At 36.0% G+C, this 21,960-nt stretch overlaps 2 protein-coding genes across 2 annotated transcripts; both read left to right on the top strand.

Moving 5' to 3' along the window:
* The first annotated feature begins 16,749 nt into the window (after positions 1–16,749).
* On the top strand, positions 16,750–17,985 carry LOC111920307 (probable leucine-rich repeat receptor-like protein kinase At1g35710). Its single transcript, XM_023915885.1, has one exon. The coding sequence runs from the start codon at positions 16,750–16,752 to the stop codon at positions 17,983–17,985; it is 1,236 nt and encodes a 411-aa protein (XP_023771653.1).
* LOC111920284 (MDIS1-interacting receptor like kinase 2-like) lies at positions 17,656–19,599 on the top strand. Its single transcript, XM_042900606.1, has 4 exons — positions 17,656–18,949; positions 19,084–19,304; positions 19,416–19,484; positions 19,534–19,599. The coding sequence occupies exons 1-4, from the start codon at positions 18,256–18,258 to the stop codon at positions 19,597–19,599; spliced, it is 1,050 nt and encodes a 349-aa protein (XP_042756540.1). The 5' UTR covers positions 17,656–18,255.
* Positions 19,600–21,960: the final 2,361 nt, after the last annotated feature.

Genomic DNA, 21,960 nt, shown 5'->3' with positions numbered 1-21,960 from the left:
TATATTAATAATATTATTTAATTAGTTTGATCAAGAATTAATTTAGAATTAATTAAGTGATCAAAAGATAACTAATTAAATATATGGGTTGATTATGTAAATCATCCATAACTTATATAGTGGGCTAAGAGGCTCCATAGATAATCAAGTTGGGTTAAACCCACTGGATGCTCCTTGGAGACTCCAAGGGAGTTACAAACCCATGGATCATGGAAATGAAGAGTCATGACACATTAGGGTGTACATGGTGTAATCCTAGATGTGTTAACACTATATAAAGCTCATGTGTTCTCCCAAAATCGGTTAGACAAGAAACAAGAGGGCTAGAACTGATTTTTTAGTGTTATACATTCTCTCAAAGTTTACTCCATAGCATTTGGTGTTGTGTGAAGCATTTGAGGCATCACACTTGGGGTGCTAGGCTCACAAGGTTTCAAGGAACACTTACAACAACAAGGTATGTAGTTCTATCTATTATTCAAGTTAAAATTGTTCCCCATGTATGCTAGATAGGATCATAGCCTTGGAAATCAACTTTGCATGATAATTAGACAAACATAGATCCAAGGTTATTAGGGTTGCATGTACACTTAGGAAGTGTTAGAATGCTCAAAACCCATCAATGGTATCAGAGCCTAGGCTTGTTTGTTGATTTTTTGTGCAAACTGCTTGAAAAAATCGATTTTCTGTTTTCTGCTCGTATGAACTCGCCGAGTGCATGGGGGGACTCGACGAGTCCATGCACAACTGCAAGCTACTCGTCGAGTCTGTTCTTGCACTCAACGAGTAGAGGCTGATGTGTTCAGAATTTCGATTTTAGTTGCTGGAAATGGACTAGAAACATTACCCTAAATTGTTTTGGTACTTGAAAACATGTTTTAGCTGGAGTAATGTTTATGCTAATCCATTTACAATGAAAATTGTCAAAATTACAAGTTTTTAAAGTGTAATTTTTGATTCTTGAAAGTGTTCATATTCATGTTCTTGTTCTTATGTTGTTTAGATGATCATAGGAATTATTTGTAACCTATGTGGTAGATTAATTCATGATCATAATGTGTTTTAATGGAGTCCATAACTTGTCCTCAAGTGATAGAAAACCAAAAGTCACTTTGTTAAAAACCATTAAAAGAACACATGGGTTATAAAAATGAAGAGTCTTCATTTTTAATATCCTAATAAACTCATAAGTTACAAGAAATGAAAAGCTTTGAAAGTTTACAAAACTTGCCCTCAAGTTTTGGAACAAGTAAAGTCTTGATTAAAAACTTTAGTTCCAATCCTTAGAATTTTAAAAGTTAAGATTCAACCCTTATACTTATAATATTATAAGTTAATAATAATAATATATATATATATATATATATATATATATATATATATATATATATATATATATATATATATATATATATATATATATGTATAAGAACAAAGTCATCTTACCGCTAGTACGCCTCATTCATGAAGTCGGTCTATAAGGTGGGTATAAGGTTGTTGCCTACAAAATGACAACTTAATGGGTGTCTACTCTCACCCACCACTTGCTTGACTGGTGGAGGGTTGTTAGCCAAACTGGTAAGACAAGGACTTATAAATTCTCATTAAAAGTATAATGATTATTATAAAGTAACTAAATGTTTTAAAAATTCTCAATCTTAGTTACTTTAGGAAAAATGTGAATAAGGTGCTAATCCATGAAATTACACTTTGCACCTTGTTTAAGTCGTTGGTGGAGCGTGTGTGGTTTACCGGCACACTAACATGGACTTAACAAGGAAGGAAAAGGCTGACTTAAGGTTTTTCATGAGGTCGGAAGGAGCGCGTGTGGTTTACCGGCACAACGATTAAGTGAAAAACATTAAGGGTACCAAGTAATTTGCATGGTTACTTCACACCTTGTTTTGTGATCCTCGGTAACCCAGTCACAAAACATGAAGGGCACACTCGAGATTGAAACATGCCATTGAAAAGTTCAATGAATCTTAAAGAATCTAGGAATTTCTAAAAAGCCAAATAAAACCTAATAATTTATATTTCGTTTTCATGGTGGAAATTGGTGAATCGTCATTCACCTACCTTTCAAATATGTTATAACTTGGATTACGACATCCCTCTTCTAGGTTATAATATATTGTGATTGGATCCTAGCCTTCATATTACATTTGGGTGTTTTATTAAGGACTATCCCTATATCTAAACTAAACTTACCTTCTTCTTTTCAAATGTCTTCCAACAATGTTACTCCTGGCTCAAACCCTACAGGCTCCTTCTCTCTCACGAACCTTTGTGGGAGAGTCATCTTTGATGGATCTAACTTTACTGACTGGATCAGAAACATCAGGATGGTCACTCGTTACGAGAACAAGGAATATGTTCTTGACAAGGAGCTCAAGGTGCCTGAGCCAACTGCTACTCCTGAGGAGTTTGCTGAATATGAGGCACATGAAAGAGATGCAACCAAAGTGGCATGCATCATGATGGCCACCATGACAGACGAGCTCCAAAAGTCCTATGAAGACTACTATCCTTTTGAGATGCACCAGGATTTGATGGACCGCTACCATCAGAGTGCTCGTCAAGAGCGATATGAAATCATCTCCTCTATGATCACAACCCGAATGAAAGATGGAGAACCCATCACGGGCCACATGCAGAAAATGCAAAGATTTGTGGACCGCTTGATGAAGTTGAATGTGAGCTTCCCTGAGGAGTTAGCAATAGATATTATTTTGCACTCCTTACCTTCGTGTTATGATCAATTCCGCATGACATACGACATGAATAAGGAGGAAGTTACACTTAGCAAACTTCAGGGACTCCTAAAGACCGTAGAATCAGGTCTGAAAGGTAAGTCGGTTGTGACCACTCCTGCTACTACTCCAAACTCAGTACCTGTCCTAGCAATCAGGAAAGGTAGAGGGAAAAAGAGAAAGAACCCTTCCAAGGGTACCAAGGGTAAGACCCTTGATGGCTCCTCTTCTAGCGGAATCAAGAAAGATTTCGTTACACCTTCTTCTAATCCCAAAGAGGCTAAATGCTTCTACTGCCACGAAGATGTGCATTGGAAGCGTAACTGCCCAAAGTACCAGCAAGATTTGAAGGATGGGAAAGTTAAACCCAACCATGCTGGTATTTACACTATCTCATCTAATAATTCACTCTATTCTAACTCTTGGGTCCTTGATACCGTTTGTGGTATTCATATTTGTTTTGAATTGCAGGGACTAAGAAGAAGTGAGAATGTGGAGCATGGAAAGATAAACTTGATCATGGCGAATAGGAAAGTTTCACCTGTCACCAAGATTGGAGTTTATACTTTGTTGCTTAGTAGTGTATTTACTTTAGATTTGAATAAATGTTGTTATTCGCCAGAAATGGCAAGAAATGTTATTTCCTTTCATGCTTTGTATAAACAAGGTTTTACCTTTTCTTTTGATAATGAAACTGGTGGAAATAATGTGTTTTATTTTAAAGCATTACCTTTTGATGGTGTGTATGAAGCTGTTTCTGTTGTAGATAACTTAGGAAATAATGTATTGTGTATTGATTCTACTAATGATAATAACTTGGATAAAGCATCATTATGGCATTGTCGTCTTGGACATATAAGCAAGAAACGCATAGGCCAACTGCAAAAGGATGGAGTCTTGGAGTCATTTGACCTAAATTTCGATGATAGTTGCGAATCATGCTTGCTTGGAAAAATGACAAAGTCACCCTTCACAGGTTCTTGTGAGAGGGGTGAAGGTTTGTTGGATCTTATACACACGGATGTGTGTGGACCCTTCAAACATGCCACAAGGGATGCTAATTGTTATTATGTGACTTTTACAGATGGTTATAGTAGATATGGATATGTCTACTTAATCAAGCATAAGTCAGAGACTTTTGAAAGGTTTAAAGAGTTTAAACAGGTAGTCGAGAATCAATTGGGCAGGAACATTAAGATGCTTCGATCCGATCATGGTGGTGAGTATCTTAGTATTGAGTTCCTCGATTATCTAAGGGAATGAGGGATTGTCTCACAATTGACACCTCCTAGGACACCACAATTGAATGGTGTAGCTGAGAGGCGTAATCAAACCTTGTTGGACATGGTTCGTTCCATGATGAGTCGAGCTACGCTACCAATCTGATTTTCGGGGTATGCCTTAGAGATTGCCACCCATATCCTTAATCTGGTCCCTACAAAGAAGGTTGCCAAAACACCTCACGAGATGTGGACTGGTAAAGTTCCTAGTCTAGCCCACATCAAGGTTTGGGGTTGCGAGGCTTTCATGAGACGCGAGACTCATGACAAGCTCAAACCTCGAAGCGAGAAGTGTATTTTCATCGGCTACCCACAAAAATCCTTTGGTTACCTCTTCTACAGACCTAGTGAGAATGTGGTCTTTGTAGCAAGGAGGGTTGTCTTTCGAGAGAGAGAGTTTATAAGCCAAGGAGACAGTGGGAGGCTAATTGACCTTGAAGAACTTCAAGAGTCAAGTGGTGAAGGAACCTCAAACCCTAGCAGTCAACTTGAGGAGGAACCTCCTGTTGATCCAATTATACCTCCAGTTGTACCTCTAAGGCATTCCACAAGGGTTAGGAATGTACCTGAGCATTACTATGGTTTCCATATTATTGCAGAAGGTGAGACACTTATTAGTGATGAGACACTAGTAGGTCTGGATGAACCTAACAACTATGTGGAAGCCATGGCAGGCCCTGAGTCTGCTAAATGGAAAGAATGGATAGCGAGATACAATCCATGTATGACAATAAAGTTTGGAACTTGGTTAAGAATGTACCAGGTCGTAAGACTGTAGGGTGCAAATGGATCTTCAAGAAGAAGACCGGCATGGATGGTAATGTACACACTTATAAGGCTCGACTGGTAGCAAAGGGCTTCTCTCAAACTCCTGGAGTGGATTATTATGAGACCTTTTCTCTAGTAGCCAAGATTAAGTCTATTAGGGTATTGTTAGCCATAGCTGCATTTCATGACTATGAAATATGGCAAATGGATGTTAAAACTGCTTTCCTTAATGGAAAGTTGCCTGAGGATGTTTACATGAATCAGCCAGAGGGTTTTGTCAGCACAGAGTACTCTAATAGAGTGTGTAAGCTTGAGAAATCCATCTATGGATTAAAGCAAGCACCTTGCAGATGGAATCTTTGCTTTGATGAGAAGGTCAAAGAGTTTGGCTTCTCTAGGAGTGAAGACGAATCTTGTATATATGTCAAGGCTAGTGGGAGTATAGTTAGCTTTTTGGTACTGTATGTGGATGACATACTACTCATAGGAAATAACATTCCAACTCTGCAGGAAGTTAAGTCCTGGCTTGGGAAGTGTTTTGCTATGAAGGACCTAGGAGAAGCTGCCTATATTCTAGGGATAAGGATCTTGAGAAACCGGAGTAAAAGACTAATTGGACTTAGTCAAAGTACCTACTTGGACAAGGTGTTGAAGAGATTCAACATGCAAGATTCCAAGAAAGGAGAGTTACCCATCCAGAGTAACGCTAGACTGAGTAAGACTCAGAGCCCGAGTACTGAGGATGAGATAGCAGAAATGAGTCGGATACCCTATGCTTCGGTAGTAGGCTCGATCATGTATGCTATGACCTGTACTCGTCCTGATGTAGGCTTTGCTTTAAGCATGGTTAGCAGGTATCAGGGGAAGCCTGGTAAGGCTCACTGGACAGCGGTAAAGAACATTCTCAAGTACCTACGGAGGACTAAGGATTGGGTCCTTACAATTGGTGGAAGTGATGACTTGAGAGTTGTATGGTATAGTGATGCTAGCTTCCAGACTGATAGGGATAATTTCTGCTCTCAGTCAGGCTGGGTCTTTACCTTAAATGGAAGAGCAATCTCTTGGAAAAGTTCCAAGCAGGAGACAGTGGCTGATTCAACTTGCGAATCAGAGTATATAGCGACAAGCGAGGCGGCAAAAGAGGCTATGTGGCTAAAGAACTTCATTGGAGACCTTGGATTTGTACCAACTATATCAAAGCCTATAGAGATTTTATGTGATAGTGAAAGTGCAGTTGCCTTAGCAAAGGAACCAAGGGATCATGGGAGATCCAGACACATCGATAGAAAATATCATTTCATCAGACATCGTATAAAAGAAGGACTTCTCGTGGCAAAGAGGGTATCATCGGATGAGAACCCGGCAGATCCCCTCACGAAGGGACTGGGTAGGGTTAAGCATCTCCAACATGCTAGGAGCATAGGGCTGAAGGATGATGTTAGTTTTAGTAGTTAGATAATTTTGAAATTTGTAAAATGTAATTGACATTTGATGATGAATAAAAGTTGTGTTTATTTATGAGTAAAGTGTTGCTATCTCTTCTCAACCATTTACTATTATTTCTTTTGCATGTTTTGACTTCCAGAATATTTATGTTGTTTTACATATTATTCAAATTATCCACAGTCAGTCATATGTTGGAAGTAGATATGAAGTAAGACTGTCATGAGTTGGTTATAGAGGTCTAAGATGTTGGACATGGCCTCAACACTCATGAGTGCTCATAAGTTCTGAGTATTGGATTCAACCCACGCTCACTGGTATCACTTCATGGAATTTATCTCGAGTGATCGCGAGACGGTAATATCATATAAGTCTTCAAACCTAGAGATATGACTTGTTAACTATGAGTTAGTTATGCATTGAACGTGCGAAACCGCATTGGCAACTCGATGTTATAAAACATGCGTTTGTGTGTAATTTAACAAGTAGTAGAACAAGCATATGAGTCAAGGTTTATCTGTTCCTTCTTGGATTAGAAGCTGATATATGGGTCCCTCGATGATTTTGTTTTGACCTATGTACCGGGCCCGGTCAGAACTAAGTTGATGTGTTCAATTAAGTTCTATGTCAAACAAATCCGAAATCAGGAAACAAACTGCTGGACAATAAGCAAGACTATGTTCCATGTGTTTGTCCAGCTGATATCTAGAATAGAGGATTATATGATCCCTTATCTAAAATGGCGTACCATCATCTTCTCAGTTTCGAGAAACCTTGAAAAGAGCTATGATTGCCGATCGGTTCCTGAAGTCATACTTGCAATTATAGTTATTAGACTTATCCTAGTGGGAGACTGTTGGATAAGGTGTCTAAGTCCATAACTATTTCTGGTATGTATTTGACCCGACCCGGCATGGTCCATTTGGGTTGCATGGCACCATGCAATTGGATAGGCTAAATGAGAGAAATAACACTTGTGGTTTATTAATATATTATAAGTTCTAATATATTAATAATATTATTTAATTAGTTTGATCAAGAATTAGTATAGAATTAATTAAGTGATCAAAAGATAACTAATTAAATATATGGGTTGATTATGTAAATCATCCATAACTTATATAGTGGGCTAAGAGGCTCCATGGATAATCAAGTTGGGTTAAACCCATTGGATGCTCCATGGAGGCTCCATGGGAGTTACAAACCCATGGATCATGGAAATGAAGAGTCATGACACATTAGGGTGTACATGGTGTAACCCTAGATATGTCAACACTATATAAAGCTCATGTGTTCTCCCAAAATTGGTTAGACAAGAAACAAGAGGGCTAGAACCGATTTTTTACTGTTATACATTCTCTCCAAGTTTACTCCATAGCATATGGTGTTGCGTGAAGCATTTAAGGCATCACACTTGGGGTGCTAGGCTCACAAGGTTTCAAGGAACACTTACAACAACATAGTGTGTAGTTCTATCTATTATTCAAGTTAAAATTGTTCCCCATGTATGCTAGAGAGGATCATAGCCTTGGAAATCAACTTTGCATGATAATTATACAAACATAGATCCAAGGTTATTAGGGTTGCATGTACACTTAGGAAGTGTTAGAATGCTCAAAACCCATCACAATCGATCTATTTCACAAAGTAAAGATCATAGACAAATATAGTGTGCATACTTGGTGTATGGCATGACTAGTGTTTAGAAAACATAGTGTACATGCTTGGAGCATGGGACAACTGTTGTGTTAATTCAAGAAAAAGTTGATAGCTGAAACAGTATGCAATGAATAACGTGTAATCATATGGTGATAAATAAAAGATGTTTTATTTATATTCATAAGTTCTGAGACCATATTGGATTCAATTATTCTTGTGTTTCATTTTGCATGTTTTGACTTCCAGAATAACTAGGTCATTCTTCCCGAATGACGAAGTTATTCAAACCATCCACAGTCGATCATATGTTGGAAGTAGATATGAATCATTACTGTCATGGGTTGGGCTTGTAAAGGTCTAAGATGTTGGACAAAGTGGTGCTACAACACTCATAAGTGCTCGTAAGTTCTGAGTATTTGATTCAACCCGCGCTCATTGGAATCACTTCATGGATTTTATCACGAGTGATCATGAGACGATAATATCTTATATTCTTCAAACCTAGAGATATGAGTTGTTACTATGAGTTGGTTATACATTGATTGCACGAAAACACATTGGTAACACGATGTTATAAAACGTGCCTTTATGTATGATTCAACAAGTAGTAGAACAAGCCATATGAGTCGAAGTTTAGCCATTCCTTTTACCTTAGGGATAAAGCGATATCTGTGGGCCCCTCAATGATTTAATGATGATACATGTGAGTGCTTGGCCAAGCCATGACTGATTTGATTTGTTCAATCAGTCAGTCGTCATAAATCGGAAATCGGGAAACAACAAATGGACAGAGAGAATGATTAATAATCCAAGACTCAGTCCATATGATATCTAGAATGGAGGAATATATGATCCCTTATCTAATGGACAAGTCATTGACAAAGGTCAGAGTTCATCGACAAGGTCAGAGTTTGACAACAGCTTTTGAGAACTACGATTTCCAGTTAGGTTTGAAGTCATACGCAATAATAGTTTTAGACTTATCCAAGCGGGAGACTGTTGGATTAGTGTCTAAGTCCATAACTATAATTGTTAAGACTTCACCCGACTTGGCATGGTCCATTTGGGTTGCATGGCATCGGAACATTTGGATAGACCATTTATGAGAAGAGCACATTTGTCACATATTAATATATTATAAGTTCTAATATATTAATATAAAATTATGTTATTTAATTAATATTGATCAAGAATAAATTTGGACTTAATTTATTGATCAAAAGAGACTAATTAAATATATGGGGATTGATTGTGTAAATCATTCATTTTTATATATGTGGGCTTATGATCCAATATTCATTATGTTAGGTTTAACCCATGTGGTGGTCCATGGATACTCCATGGAGGTTAAAACCCATGGAGCATAAGCAATGGGTAAAATCATGGGTTACATGGTGTCACCTAATGTGCATACTATATAAGGAACCACTTAGCTCAAGAAATTGATGCAAGTAATACACATATGAGGGCTAGTTAGTTTGAGCTTGGAGTGTCTTCTTCTCATGGTTATTCCAAGTGTTCATGATGTTGTGTGAGCCATTTGAGGTGTCACACTTGGGGCACTAGGCTCTCAAGCTTCATGGAGTCAAGCAACAACAACAAAGTATGTATTCTATTTATTTTATTACCCAAGTATATGATATTTGTATGCTAGTATAGGGTAATATCTTGGAAACTTCATATTTGCATGTATAATAGAGAAAACATAGATCCAAGGTATTTAGGGTTGTATGTGCACCATAGGATGTTGTAGTATACTAAAACCCAACATTAGTCTCCACTGATCAGAGGGAGAGTATTGTGGGACTGCGGGGAACCGTAGTTTTCATTAGCCGACGAATAAGAGAAAGAAGTATTGTGAATCTACAGGGAGCCGTGGTATACACTGGTCAGACCAAGACACAGAGGAGTTCCTAGGCTTGGATAGCCTTATCATTTGGGTTTGTGGGAACCTGGTGGTCGGACCAGGGGCAAGGCTCGGATCTCCCTAATGGTCGGGAGTAGTCGTATCCTGAGTTAGGGCGTGGTTATCGCAATCAGAAGGAATTAGAGAAGTGATGTACGTGTAAGTTGCAAGCCATGGGTTACGAGTTGAAGTGTTTCATTGGGACAAGTGGTTCCAGATCTGCGTCGGGCCGAACTCTTGAGTTTGAGTTGGCTCTAGAGGTGTTCTGAGAAGGCGAAATGAAATTCCGGATTTAGTGGTGGGTTCCATCGTGAGGAGTATTGTGTGTCATCTGATGTCTGAGACCTGAGTGGGTCAGTTCGTTTGTATGGAAGGACCGCGAGACACATGGAACTAATGAGTAAAAGACGACAGAGGTCGAGGGTAAAACGATTGCAGTTGGAATTGTAGTATTCGCTTGGGGGTAAAGCAAACTCCGTGACTTGTGTGTCATAATGGTCCGAGATAGTTAATGTGAGAAGGAAGTGAGTAAAACGTTTGGGGTATGCAATAGGTAACCTTAGGAGGGTCAGCAGTTGGGTCAGGAGTTAACCTGGTGCTCAGTGTTAAAAGGGATATTTGAGAGGGAGTTGGGTTTATGTTTGTTAGATGTTAGAGGATACTACTGAACAAGCATGATCTTTTTGTTGTGTTTAAGGACAGGGTGTTGAAAGTTCATTATTCAGATGGGTTTTGATTGCAGTTCAGTGGATGGGTCCCTGGTGTGATGTGATCCTTTCATCTCTTTGAGTATGATTTGGATTGTTTAATATATTTGGTTTAAGTGATCGGCAGCCGATTTTTGGGCATTGTATTGTTTTATTTATCGCAGTGAGAGAATCAGAGGGGCAGTGAGTTATTGGGGTCTGTTATTCAAGGAGAAATAAACATGGTGATATCTTGAGAGGGCTGTCTGACAGTGAGACAGGCTGCTAGAGTTTCCAGAGTTTGGAGAATCAGAAGGGGTATCGTAGCAGCAGAAAGGTCCATCTTATTCCGGGTTTGGAAGTTCATGTTTGGATTCAGGTGTCCATGGGGGAAGATATATCTGAGTGGTATGGGATCCTTTTAGTGGTGCTTTTCGGGTTATTGGGTTAGATCTATGTGTTGTTGAGGGGCGATTTCAAGGGTGAAATTAAATTCAAGTGGGGGAGAATTGTAACACCCGGATTTTCAGGTATATTATTGTGTATTTTAATTTTGGAGATTTATGGAGAGACTCAACGAGTTGAGGGTCCAACTCGCCGAGTCGATTCGAGTTGCTCGCGTGGACTTAATGAGTGGACTCGACGAGTCAAAGAACCGACTCGTCGAGTAGGTACTGGGTAGAGAAACCCTAATTTCCTAGGGTTGTATATAAGGGAACGTGTGCCCCCATTTGCGCCTCACTAGTTACCCTACACCCTTGAGAGCAAACCCTAATCGCCATTAAAGCTAGAGAGTAAGTGGAGAGATAATTTAAGTGGTTTTGTGCATCCTTTGAAGGAGTTTTGGAGAGCTTGGTGTGTTTAATCAAGGAGGGGCTATAGATCCAGATTTCTTCAATGGTTATTCTTCAGTGCAAAGGTAAAAAGCTCCAATCTTAACCTTTCCATTCTGAGATCTTAGTTTATGGAGATTTTGAGGGTTTTCTCCCATCCATTCTTAGCAATAAGTTATTTGAGCATATCATGAGGTTAAAACCTCAGATATGGACTGTAGAAGGACTTGAGAGAGCAAAGTTCCAAGCTTTATTGAGCTAGAGTGTAGCTTCTGTGCATCTAACCCTCATCGGAGTTTGTATTGGCATTTCAAGACTTTATGCGACTTTTGTGCCTTTAAGGACTAGATCTAAAGTCTGGTGTAGTAGAGCTGACCTTCGACGCCTGAATGAGAAATCAAGTTGAGTGAACTCGCCGAGTCCATGAGTTAACTCAACGAGTTAGTTAGGGTTTGTCCTAATGTTCGGCTATGCAATAACTCGGTGAGTTGGGAGTCAACTCGACGAGCTGAGTCTACCTCCACGAGACTGCTGAGAAAAGCGAGGGGACTCGATGTGTCACATGGGTGTACATAGCGAGTCAGGTCAAACATGGACTGTTGACTCGAGTTTGACGTTTTTTGACTTTTGGGGTTTTGACCAAAGTGAGTAATGGAGACCATGGAGGGCTAGAATGGTCTTTTACCCATCCCAAGAGTTAGAGTGGGGCTAGTATGAGTTTATTTGCGATTTTAAATAGAGATAATTATCATGTGTGTTAGGCGGAGGCTAGATTAGTGATTCGTGTACGAGGTGTAATTGCTTGCTTGCTTCGAGGTGAGTCTTCTCACTATACTTTACCTAGAGTGGTAATTACTTGTGACCAGAGGGTCTTATATGCTTACTTGAGTTATGTATTTTTCTGTATGATATATATGCTATATTATGAGATACTAAGACTAGACCGGAGGGTCCTCACTAAGACCGGACCAGAGGGTCCAACGAGCTTCGGGACTGGAGGGTCCCACTGAGATACATCGACCGGAGGGTCTTACATAGATATTGTTGGATTAGTGTCTAAGTCCATAACTATTTTGGTATGTACTTGACCCGATGGTGCATGGTCCTTTTGGGTTGCCTTCACCAAAGCAACTTGTAGGATGAATTACGGAGAGAAAGGTATAATTATGATTTAATAATATATTATAAGAATAATATATTAAAGGAGAAATCATATTATTTAATTAATATTAGTCAAGAATTAATTAAGAATTAATTTTGTGGCTAAAAGAGATAATTAAACTTAGGGGACTGGAATTGTAATTATAAGATAATTGCAATTGGGCTATGGATCACCTTGGAATATAGGTTGGACAAAATCTATGGGAAGCCCATATGATTTTGGTCCAAGGCATGTTCCAGAAGGGGTCCATGGGCTGCTTAGGGCTTAAGCAGTCAAATTAGGGTTTCCTTGTTAGATAACCCTAATTGTCTACCTATTTAAAGAACCCTTGAGACCCAAAAACGTGGCTAATCTTTTCAAGAGGGTTTCTGGTCGTTTTTTGGTGTTCTCCTCCTCCTCCTTCTTCATCCTTATTGCTTATGGTGTTTGTGACTCCATTAGAGGTGCAACACTTGAGGCACTAAGATTTTTGAAGCCAAGGAATAGATTGTTATTGCTACATAACAATCAAAGGTAATTTCTAAACCCTTAATTCAGTTCATATTATGATAGATCTAGGGTTATGGCTTTGGATGATTCAATTGCATATTCATTAGACAAACTAGATCCAAAGCTATTAGGGTTTGCATGTACACCATAGGAATGATGTATTACTCTAAACCCATCTGATATAGCCTTGAGTGGCTAATGCGTTGTATGTGGTATTTTGGGGAACTCACTAAGCTTCATGCTTACCGTGTTATGTGTTATGTTTTTCAAGTTTTCTCAGGAACGCGGGAAGACGTCGACTTGATTGTACACACCAGTTAAAGAGCTATGAGTATCTTGGATTTTAATTAAACAATCATGGAGTTGCGATTTGTAAATTAACTAAATGAGATTTTTGTGAAATGTGTTATGAGAATTATGTGATTTAAAAATGAAAAATTTGTTTAAAAATTTACGGTGTTACAAATTCTGAACATTGTTTTGTTTTGTGATTCTTCCCAAACATCTATATGAATGGTATCTTGAGAAATTTCAATGTCATCATCTCCTAGCACTCCAATATCATTCATAAAGTTCACAAGTAGAGTTTCACACACGTCATCTGAATCATCCTCAACATTTCTTTGTGATTCACTTATACTATCGTCACTATCACATGAGTTGGGTTCATCAAACCTAAAGTCATCATCTACCTGAAATATATCATCATTCGGAAAAAGAAATGATAGATTTGAGGAATTGGTCACTTGTGACTCTCGTTGTGAAATATATCATCATTCGGAAAAAGAAATGATAGATTTGAGGAATTGGTCACTTGTGACTCTCGTTGTGGTATATCAAAATTACAAAGGGGATGTACAAAACAAATATTTATAGGCAGTCTTGTTTATTCATGAGATGTTTTTTTAATTCCAACAATAACTTTCCCACAATAATTTTGGTCATTCTCACCCAAATATAATACGTCATGTCAACTTGAATCATTTATGAGTCGGGAAATATTATATATGCCACCAAATTGAGAGAGGCAAATGAAAGATGAATGAACTTATAATGAGGAAATAATGATGAAATTTTTTAAAGAAATTATGAAATGAATCTACATCTAATAAGTTGAAATTATAATGTAAAAAATGGTGAACGATTTTACAATACGATGTGACAATTCATATAATCATTTTTTTGGTTGTTGAGATATATAGTAAACATAACTTTTGCTTTTGTTTTTAGAGACATATCATATAACTTTCTTTTGAAATGATAAATCAAATTTGATTTATTAAGATATTATTTTAAATTGGTATAAAAATATTATTATATGGTTTATAATATGATATATTAATTCTTTATATTTATAATAAGATATTATTATAGTTCATATACTAGTTAAGGATAAGAAAAAAAATAGAGAAACAAACAATTTAACTAAAAATATTTAAATAATTTCTAAGCGTTAAAATTAAAAAATAATTACATATTTCGTAGTTTTTAAAAGGGATATATACACTAAAGTCACAATATTTTCATCGATTTGACAATAAAGTTCTAAACTTTTTTTTTACAGTAAAGTCCAAATTAACGGCAGTTTTTGACACTTTTATCATTTTTTCCGGTTAGCCTGCAATTAGGACTTTTTTTTTGTCAAAAGAAGAAAGTTTATAACTTTCTTGTCAAATCGTCAAATTAGGATTTTACTGTCAAAAATATAAAGTTTAGCACTTTCTTATCAAATCGTTGAAAATATTGAGACTTTAGTGTATATATCATTTTTTTTGTTTGAAAAGACTTGTAAAACTTTCTTTTTTCTCCATTTTTTGGACTGCAAAAAGCCAACACAACCACAAACAACACATGCCTAGTCAAAAGGGTGTGAATGTAGAGACAGATTATACAAACACAAACAACACATGCCTAGCCAAAAGGGTGTCAATGTGGAGAAGGGAAAGAAGGGCAATTTTGTTTTTTTCGGTTTTTTTTATTTCTCCGATTTCGGGATTGCAAAAAGCTAACACAACCCAGATTCTTTCTTTCTTTCTTGATTATCTTCATTTTTTTTAATGTCGGTTTGTTGTGATTAAAAAAACGATTTAACAAGAACCAACGTTAATGATTTCAATAAGATCTAGCTGACTAGAGAATGTTTCAATAACTCTTATGCTTAAAGACTATCATACCATTAAATTTCTAACAAAAAAAATGATATATACACTAAAGTCTCAATATTTTCAACGATTTGACAAAAAAATCCTAAACTTTATTTTTTTGATAGTAAAGTCTGAATTTACGATTTAACAAAAAAGTCCTAAACTTTATTTTTTTGACAAAAAAAGTTGTAATTACTGGCTAACCGGAAAAAAGAGTAAAAGTTTCAAAAATTGCCGGTAATTTCGACTTTACTATTAAAAAATAAAGTTTAAAACGTTTTTATCAAATCGATGAAAATATTGGGATTTTAATATATATATATATATATATATATATATATATATATATATATAGATTTAGGTTCAAATGTTTTCATTATCTATTGTGTGACTGTATAATTGATTCTAGACCAATCATTTTAGTTATTTTAAGAAAGTAATTAATGTCTATTAAATGCTGAAGATGTAATTAATACCTATTATGTCATCAACATGTAATATACAATAATTACTTTCTTAAAATAACTAAAATGATTGGTCCAGAATCAGTCATAAATGCACACAATAGATAGTGAAAACAAAATAACCTAACCATATATATATATATATATATATATATATATATATATATATATATATATATATATATATATATATATATATATATATATATATATATATATATATCCCACCATTTTCCTTTTTAAAATACCATATTTAAAAAGTTCCGCTACTTTTAAAACAAATCATTAAAACTGCCCCTACTTTTCAAACAATATTTTTAAGATACGCTAAAAAAAAAAAAAAAAAAAAAAAAACCCTCAAAATATAAAGCCTTATTTGTTCCTTTGCAACAATGTCAATTCTTACAAGACTTCTTCCAACGATTACGACAAGACAAAGAATACGAGAATGAGCAATTGTTTCAGATTGCTCTGAAATTGGCGCAATGATTAGATCTCAAGAAAAAGAAAATGTTGACTTGACTGAAGAAACAGTCGAATAGTTGGTGTGCAAAACAAATTTACAGGAAAAACTTGGTCAATCATGTGAAGATAAGGACAGTAAAATGTACAGAATATCCAGCATCATCAACGATGGTATGTACTAAAATAGACACTGAATACCATGAAACAAGAAAATTATTTTAGCAAAAAAATGGTAAAAAAAGAATTAATCATGATAGCAGCTGTGTGTTTCTCTGATGGCGTTTCAGACATTGTCTTGACTTGTTCTACCCTTTCAATATTTTCAGTAGTAAAAACAGTCAAATATGAACAACTAATTTATTTTTTACCAAGGAATTTTGATGTGGCACTACATTTATTAATTATAAATTCTTTTGTAGGACATTCCCATCCCATCCCCACTGACCTATGACACAATGTGAACATTCGTTTTTTTTTTTCTTCCTGGATTGTAATATGGACTATAATTCAAAGTGTAATACATTTCTTGGTGGAAAATATGACACTGAATAAAAGACACGCTGTATGATAAATATGACATTGACCAAGATTTTTTTGTTGAAAATAGAGAAATAAAAAACAGAAAATGGTTGTTCAAGTATAAATTAAAGGGACACAAACCATCATTTTTCAAAACATGACACACCAAAGCAAGATAATGTTGTCTTCAAACTTGTTACTCTTCTCTCTAGCTATATTAATCATTACACTCCTCAGAATACCAAATATTGCTTATGCATCTTTGGAGGAAACCAATGCTTTACTTGAATGGAAATCAAGCCTTCAAATCCCCAGAAACTCCTTGCTCTCTTCATGGATTCCCCTCCCTATGAATTCCAGTGCATCAGTTCAATGCACTTCTAGGTTTGGAGTAGTTTGCAATGCTGATTGGAGCATTCACAGGTTGAACCTCAGTTCATCTGGATTTAAAGGTACACTCCACCAATTTGCATTCTCTTTCTTACGAAATCTTACACATTTTGATCTCAGTGTTAACAACTTCTTTGGCCCCATCCCACCAGAAATCAGACTCCTAACAAAACTTGTATATCTTGATTTATCATTGAATAAGTTTTCTGGAATAATCCCACCTGAAATAGGAAATCTGCACCAGCTTACCATCTTGTACCTATACTCAAACAATATATCTGGATCAATACCTATTGAACTTGGGAATTTAAAGTCTCTCACTGAACTTGAGGTGAGCAACAATCAACTTAATGGTTCAATTCCTTCATCACTAGGAAACCTGGACAATGTACAACGCCTGATCCTCAAGGATAATAAATTTTCTGGTCCCATTCCTACTGAACTTGGGAATTTGAAGTCTCTCACTCATCTTGGGGTGAGCAACAATCAACTTAGTGGTTCTATTCCTTCATCATTAGGTGCTTTGACTTCTTTAGTTGCCCTTTATATGCATTACAATCAGCTTTCTGGTCCCATTCCTATCCAAATTGTGAATTTGAAATCTCTTAGTGATCTTAGGATGAAAAACAATCAAATTAGTGGTTTTATTCCTCCGGAGTTTGGAAATTCGACTCAACTTCAGAGGCTTTATCTGTCTTCGAATCATTTGGTTGGTGAGATCCCAAAGGAGTTTGGGAAGATGAAAAGTATGTTGTATTTGTACTTATCTGATAACCAACTTTCAGGTATCATACCTCTGGAGCTTCAATTCTATGAATTCCTTGAAAAACTTGATTTGTCTGGAAATAGATTGAATGGGTCTATACCAAAAAGTATTGGTCATTGGGCACACATCCACTACTTGAATCTTAGTAATAACCAGCTTAGTGAGAAAATTCCATCTGAGATTGGTAAATTAGGTCAACTTACAGAACTTGATTTGTCTCAGAATTTGCTTACAGAAGAGATACCATCAGAAGTTTAAAGTTTGAAAAACCTGCAAAAATTGAACCTTTCTCAGAATAGACTATCTGGTTCTAATCCAAACGCTTTTACTAGTTTGCCTAGTGGGATTGACATCGACCTGTCTAACAATGAGCTCACAGGTCCAGTTCCGTTTTGCTCTAACTTTGTAAATGCATCCTTACAAGGCAATCTAGGTTTGTGTGGAAATTTTACAGGACTAAAGTTTTGTGCAAGTCCAATCTTGAACAAGAGAAATGATCCCTTACATCATCAACTCATTCTTGTAATTATGCTCCCTCTTATTGGGGTAATTTTACTTGGTTTATATGTGTGTGGCCTCATTGTTTATAGAAAACAAATGATACATTCTCCACAGAACCCATTTGACGAAGAGGGCGGTGATCATTTCTCCATAACAAATTTTGATGGGGGAGTAGTGTATGATGATATCTTGAAGGCGACAAATGATTTCGATGAAGCATATTGTATTGGGACCGGAGGTTACGGGGCTGTGTACAAAGCCGAGTTACAACCTAACAATGTGGTAGCTGTCAAGAAACTTCATTCATCATCTGGGAATGGTGACCATAATGGATTTCTTAATGAGGTACGAGCATTAACGAATATAAGGCATCGAAACATAGTGAAACTCTATGGATATTGCTCCCATGCCCGCCACTCATTTTTGATTTATGAATACCTTGAAAAGGGAAGCCTTGGATCAATCTTAAGAAGCAATGACTTAGCAAAAGATCTAGATTGGTTGAAAAGGGTCAATATTGTGAAGACCATAGCTAATGGTTTGGCTTATATGCATCACGATTGCTCACCTCCTATAATTCATAGAGACATTTCCATTGCCAACATTCTTCTTGATTCCGATTATGGGGCTCATATTTCTGATTTTGGCACGTCGAAGCTTTTAAAGCTAGACTCATCCAACTGGACCGCAATTGCTGGCACATATGGTTATATCTCGCCAGGTAACGTAATCTTGTGATTCTATTTCTAAATCTTCTTATGTTTCATAATGTACATACAAGTTTATCTATGTTAGAAGCGTGTGCAGTTGATATAGCTTTTTTGTTTTTTTTTTCTTATTTTTGTTTGGATGCAGAGCTTGCTTATACAATGGTGATAACCGAGAAATGTGATGTATATAGCTTTGGAGTTGTTGCACTAGAATTGGTCATGGGAAAGCATCCTGGAGAACTAATCGCATATTTACCAACACTATCTGATGATCATCTTGTGCACGCAAATGTGGGAGATAGTCGGATACCGCCTCCGTCATCCCAATCAGAGAAACAAGTTAAGATTGTTCTGAGTCTCTCAAGGGCATGTTTGAACTCCAATCCACAAGAAAGGCCAACAATGCACCAAGTTTCAAATTTCTTGATGAAGGCCTGATATAGTTCACTTTCAATATTCTTTATTTTTTTTTTCTAGTTTCCTATGATGCACCCTGATGATACGTATGCAATTAAATGCCTTCTTGTTAAGATACTATTGATGATTGTTAATACAATTATATATTATATCTGTATTTAAATTACTTCTTGTTAAGGTACTACTTAGGGATGTAAATTCATCGAACGTTCAACGAACAGTTCGTGAACCATTCGGCATGTAGTTTTTTATGTTTGTTTATTTAATAAATCTACGAATATGAAAACACATTCTCATTCATTTAGTTAAATGAAGGAACATGATCAATGATCTTGTATGTTCAATTATCTTCATGAAAGTTCGTTTATGCTCGTTCATTGAAGTTCCTTTTATATTCATATATGTTTAATTATGTTTGATTACATTACTATATTATATGTTTGTTTATACTCATATATGTTCAATTATGTTTGTTTATTACCGTTCGTTAAATGAATGAACATGAACAAGAAAATTTGTTCGTTTATCCGTTCACGTTCGTTCGTTTGTTCTACTAACTTAAACGGACGAGCGTGAACTATAAATGTAATAATTGTCATCACCAATTAGGTGACATGAGGATAATATATATATATATATATATATATATATATATATATATATATATATATATATATATATATATATATATATATATACATATATATATATATATAATAAAGATAAGCAGCAAACTCTTATTTTAAGAGCGAACCAACGAACTATGGATTTCTTTCTCGTACTTTAAATCGCTTTTCTCGCTTCCATTGACACCCATCCAAGTTTCACGGCCTCTCCAATCGATCCCAACCTCTCCAATCGATTGACACCACTTTTCTTTCACCATCACCTTTGGGTGTGTGTGGTCGTAAAAATTAGAAGAGACGAGGATATCAGAGCGAATTCAAAGCAGGAAAAACCGATTGAGGGGATTTAGTTAAAAGAAATCTAGATACAGAGGGTAGTCAACGCCGACGACGACACTGATTTGAAAGAAATGAAGATACAAAGGGTAAATAAGGTTAAAGATTTTGTTCCTTCATTTCATGCTTCTTTATTTTAAGTGAACTTCACATTGGGTTTATGAGTTTATAGTTATCCATGGATTTGATTAAAGATTGGCTAGTGACGCATATCAAGTGTTCGATCATTGGTCAAGAATTACAAATGGTTCTTTTTCCTCTCTTCTAGAACTGGTTTTGTAGGCATCACATATGAAACATAACTTTCATCATTATTACCTTTGATGACTTGTTGTAACTCATCTTCTACATCCAGATCCATAACATACATGCGTTCAGTAGTTAAAACTTCCATTGTTGCCTCAAGATGGACATCAACAAGTTGAATCCGACTTGCCTCATCTAAATTTTTTGAAACTTCCATGTATATATCTTGCAACCCTTCTACCAAATCCCCATTTGCGGCTTCTGTAATTTTAATACTTGAAGTGTACATGGTTTCTGGACAAGTTGAACCTTTTGCATCACTCTCTGTAATATCTTTAGTTTCTACCTCAAGCAACCCATCCATGACGTCAATATGTGAAACTTCCATAGTTTCAAGCTTGAAAGATTCTAATGGATCCTCAACTTCATCAATGACTTGTGTGTTTGTGATTCATTAGAGTTGTTACACTTGCGACACTTGCTCTCAAGTTTCAAGATCTTTAAGGAAATTGGACTGTTATTACTACATAACTATTAAAGGTATGTATCATAACTCTTTTATGTGAATTTCGATTATTTATCATAGATCTAGGATTTTCATGATTTTGTTCATATTGTATGTTCAAATAGAGAAGACTTAGATCTTATTAGGGTTGCATGCATACATAGGATTGTATGTTATGCTCAAAACCCATCATTAGTGTACACTAAAATGTTTTATAAAGTTGTTAATATATATGAGTTTTATTGTGGTGTACCTAGTGTGAAAAACTGACCGTTATATATATATATATATATATATATATATATATATATATATATATATATATATATATATATATATATATATATATATATATATATATATATATATAGCCCTCATCTCACCTAATTGGTGATGAGAATTTTTATGTGTATATGGTTTCAACCATTTAATTAGGAAAATTCCATTCTTCTCTCTCTCTCTCTCACGATTCACCCCTGGCTGTATCCTGTTTTCTTTTCTTTTTCTTCAATCGATCAATTCAACATGTCTTTTTCTCAGTCTTTTGATGGAACCCTACCCATGTCTACGATTTTCCACATGATTAAAAAATTTAATTCCTTTAATTACCTATTATCGATAATTCAATTGCTTCCCTTCCTATCTTATTAGAAGTTAGTGAACCACGTTGATGGGTAGGACCTGTGATGAAAATTACTTTTTAGGACAAACATTTTGCTAATCCGGGTTACAAGTCATGGTATGAAGCTGATCAAATGGAGGTGATTCTACTCCTCTTGCCTCCCTCTCTCTGAACAAGCTGTATACGAAGTTCTTGGCTTATCTACTACTGCCCAAATATAGCTTGCACTTCAATCTTAATATTCAGTCGTGCCTTTAAAGGTTTATGTGA

The sequence above is a fragment of the Lactuca sativa genome, chromosome 3 (genome assembly GCF_002870075.4).
Source record: "Lactuca sativa cultivar Salinas chromosome 3, Lsat_Salinas_v11, whole genome shotgun sequence".
Classification (NCBI taxonomy): Eukaryota; Viridiplantae; Streptophyta; class Magnoliopsida; order Asterales; family Asteraceae; genus Lactuca; species Lactuca sativa.
Note: the sequence above shows the minus strand (reverse complement) of the source record. Positions and strands in the feature narration are given on the sequence as shown.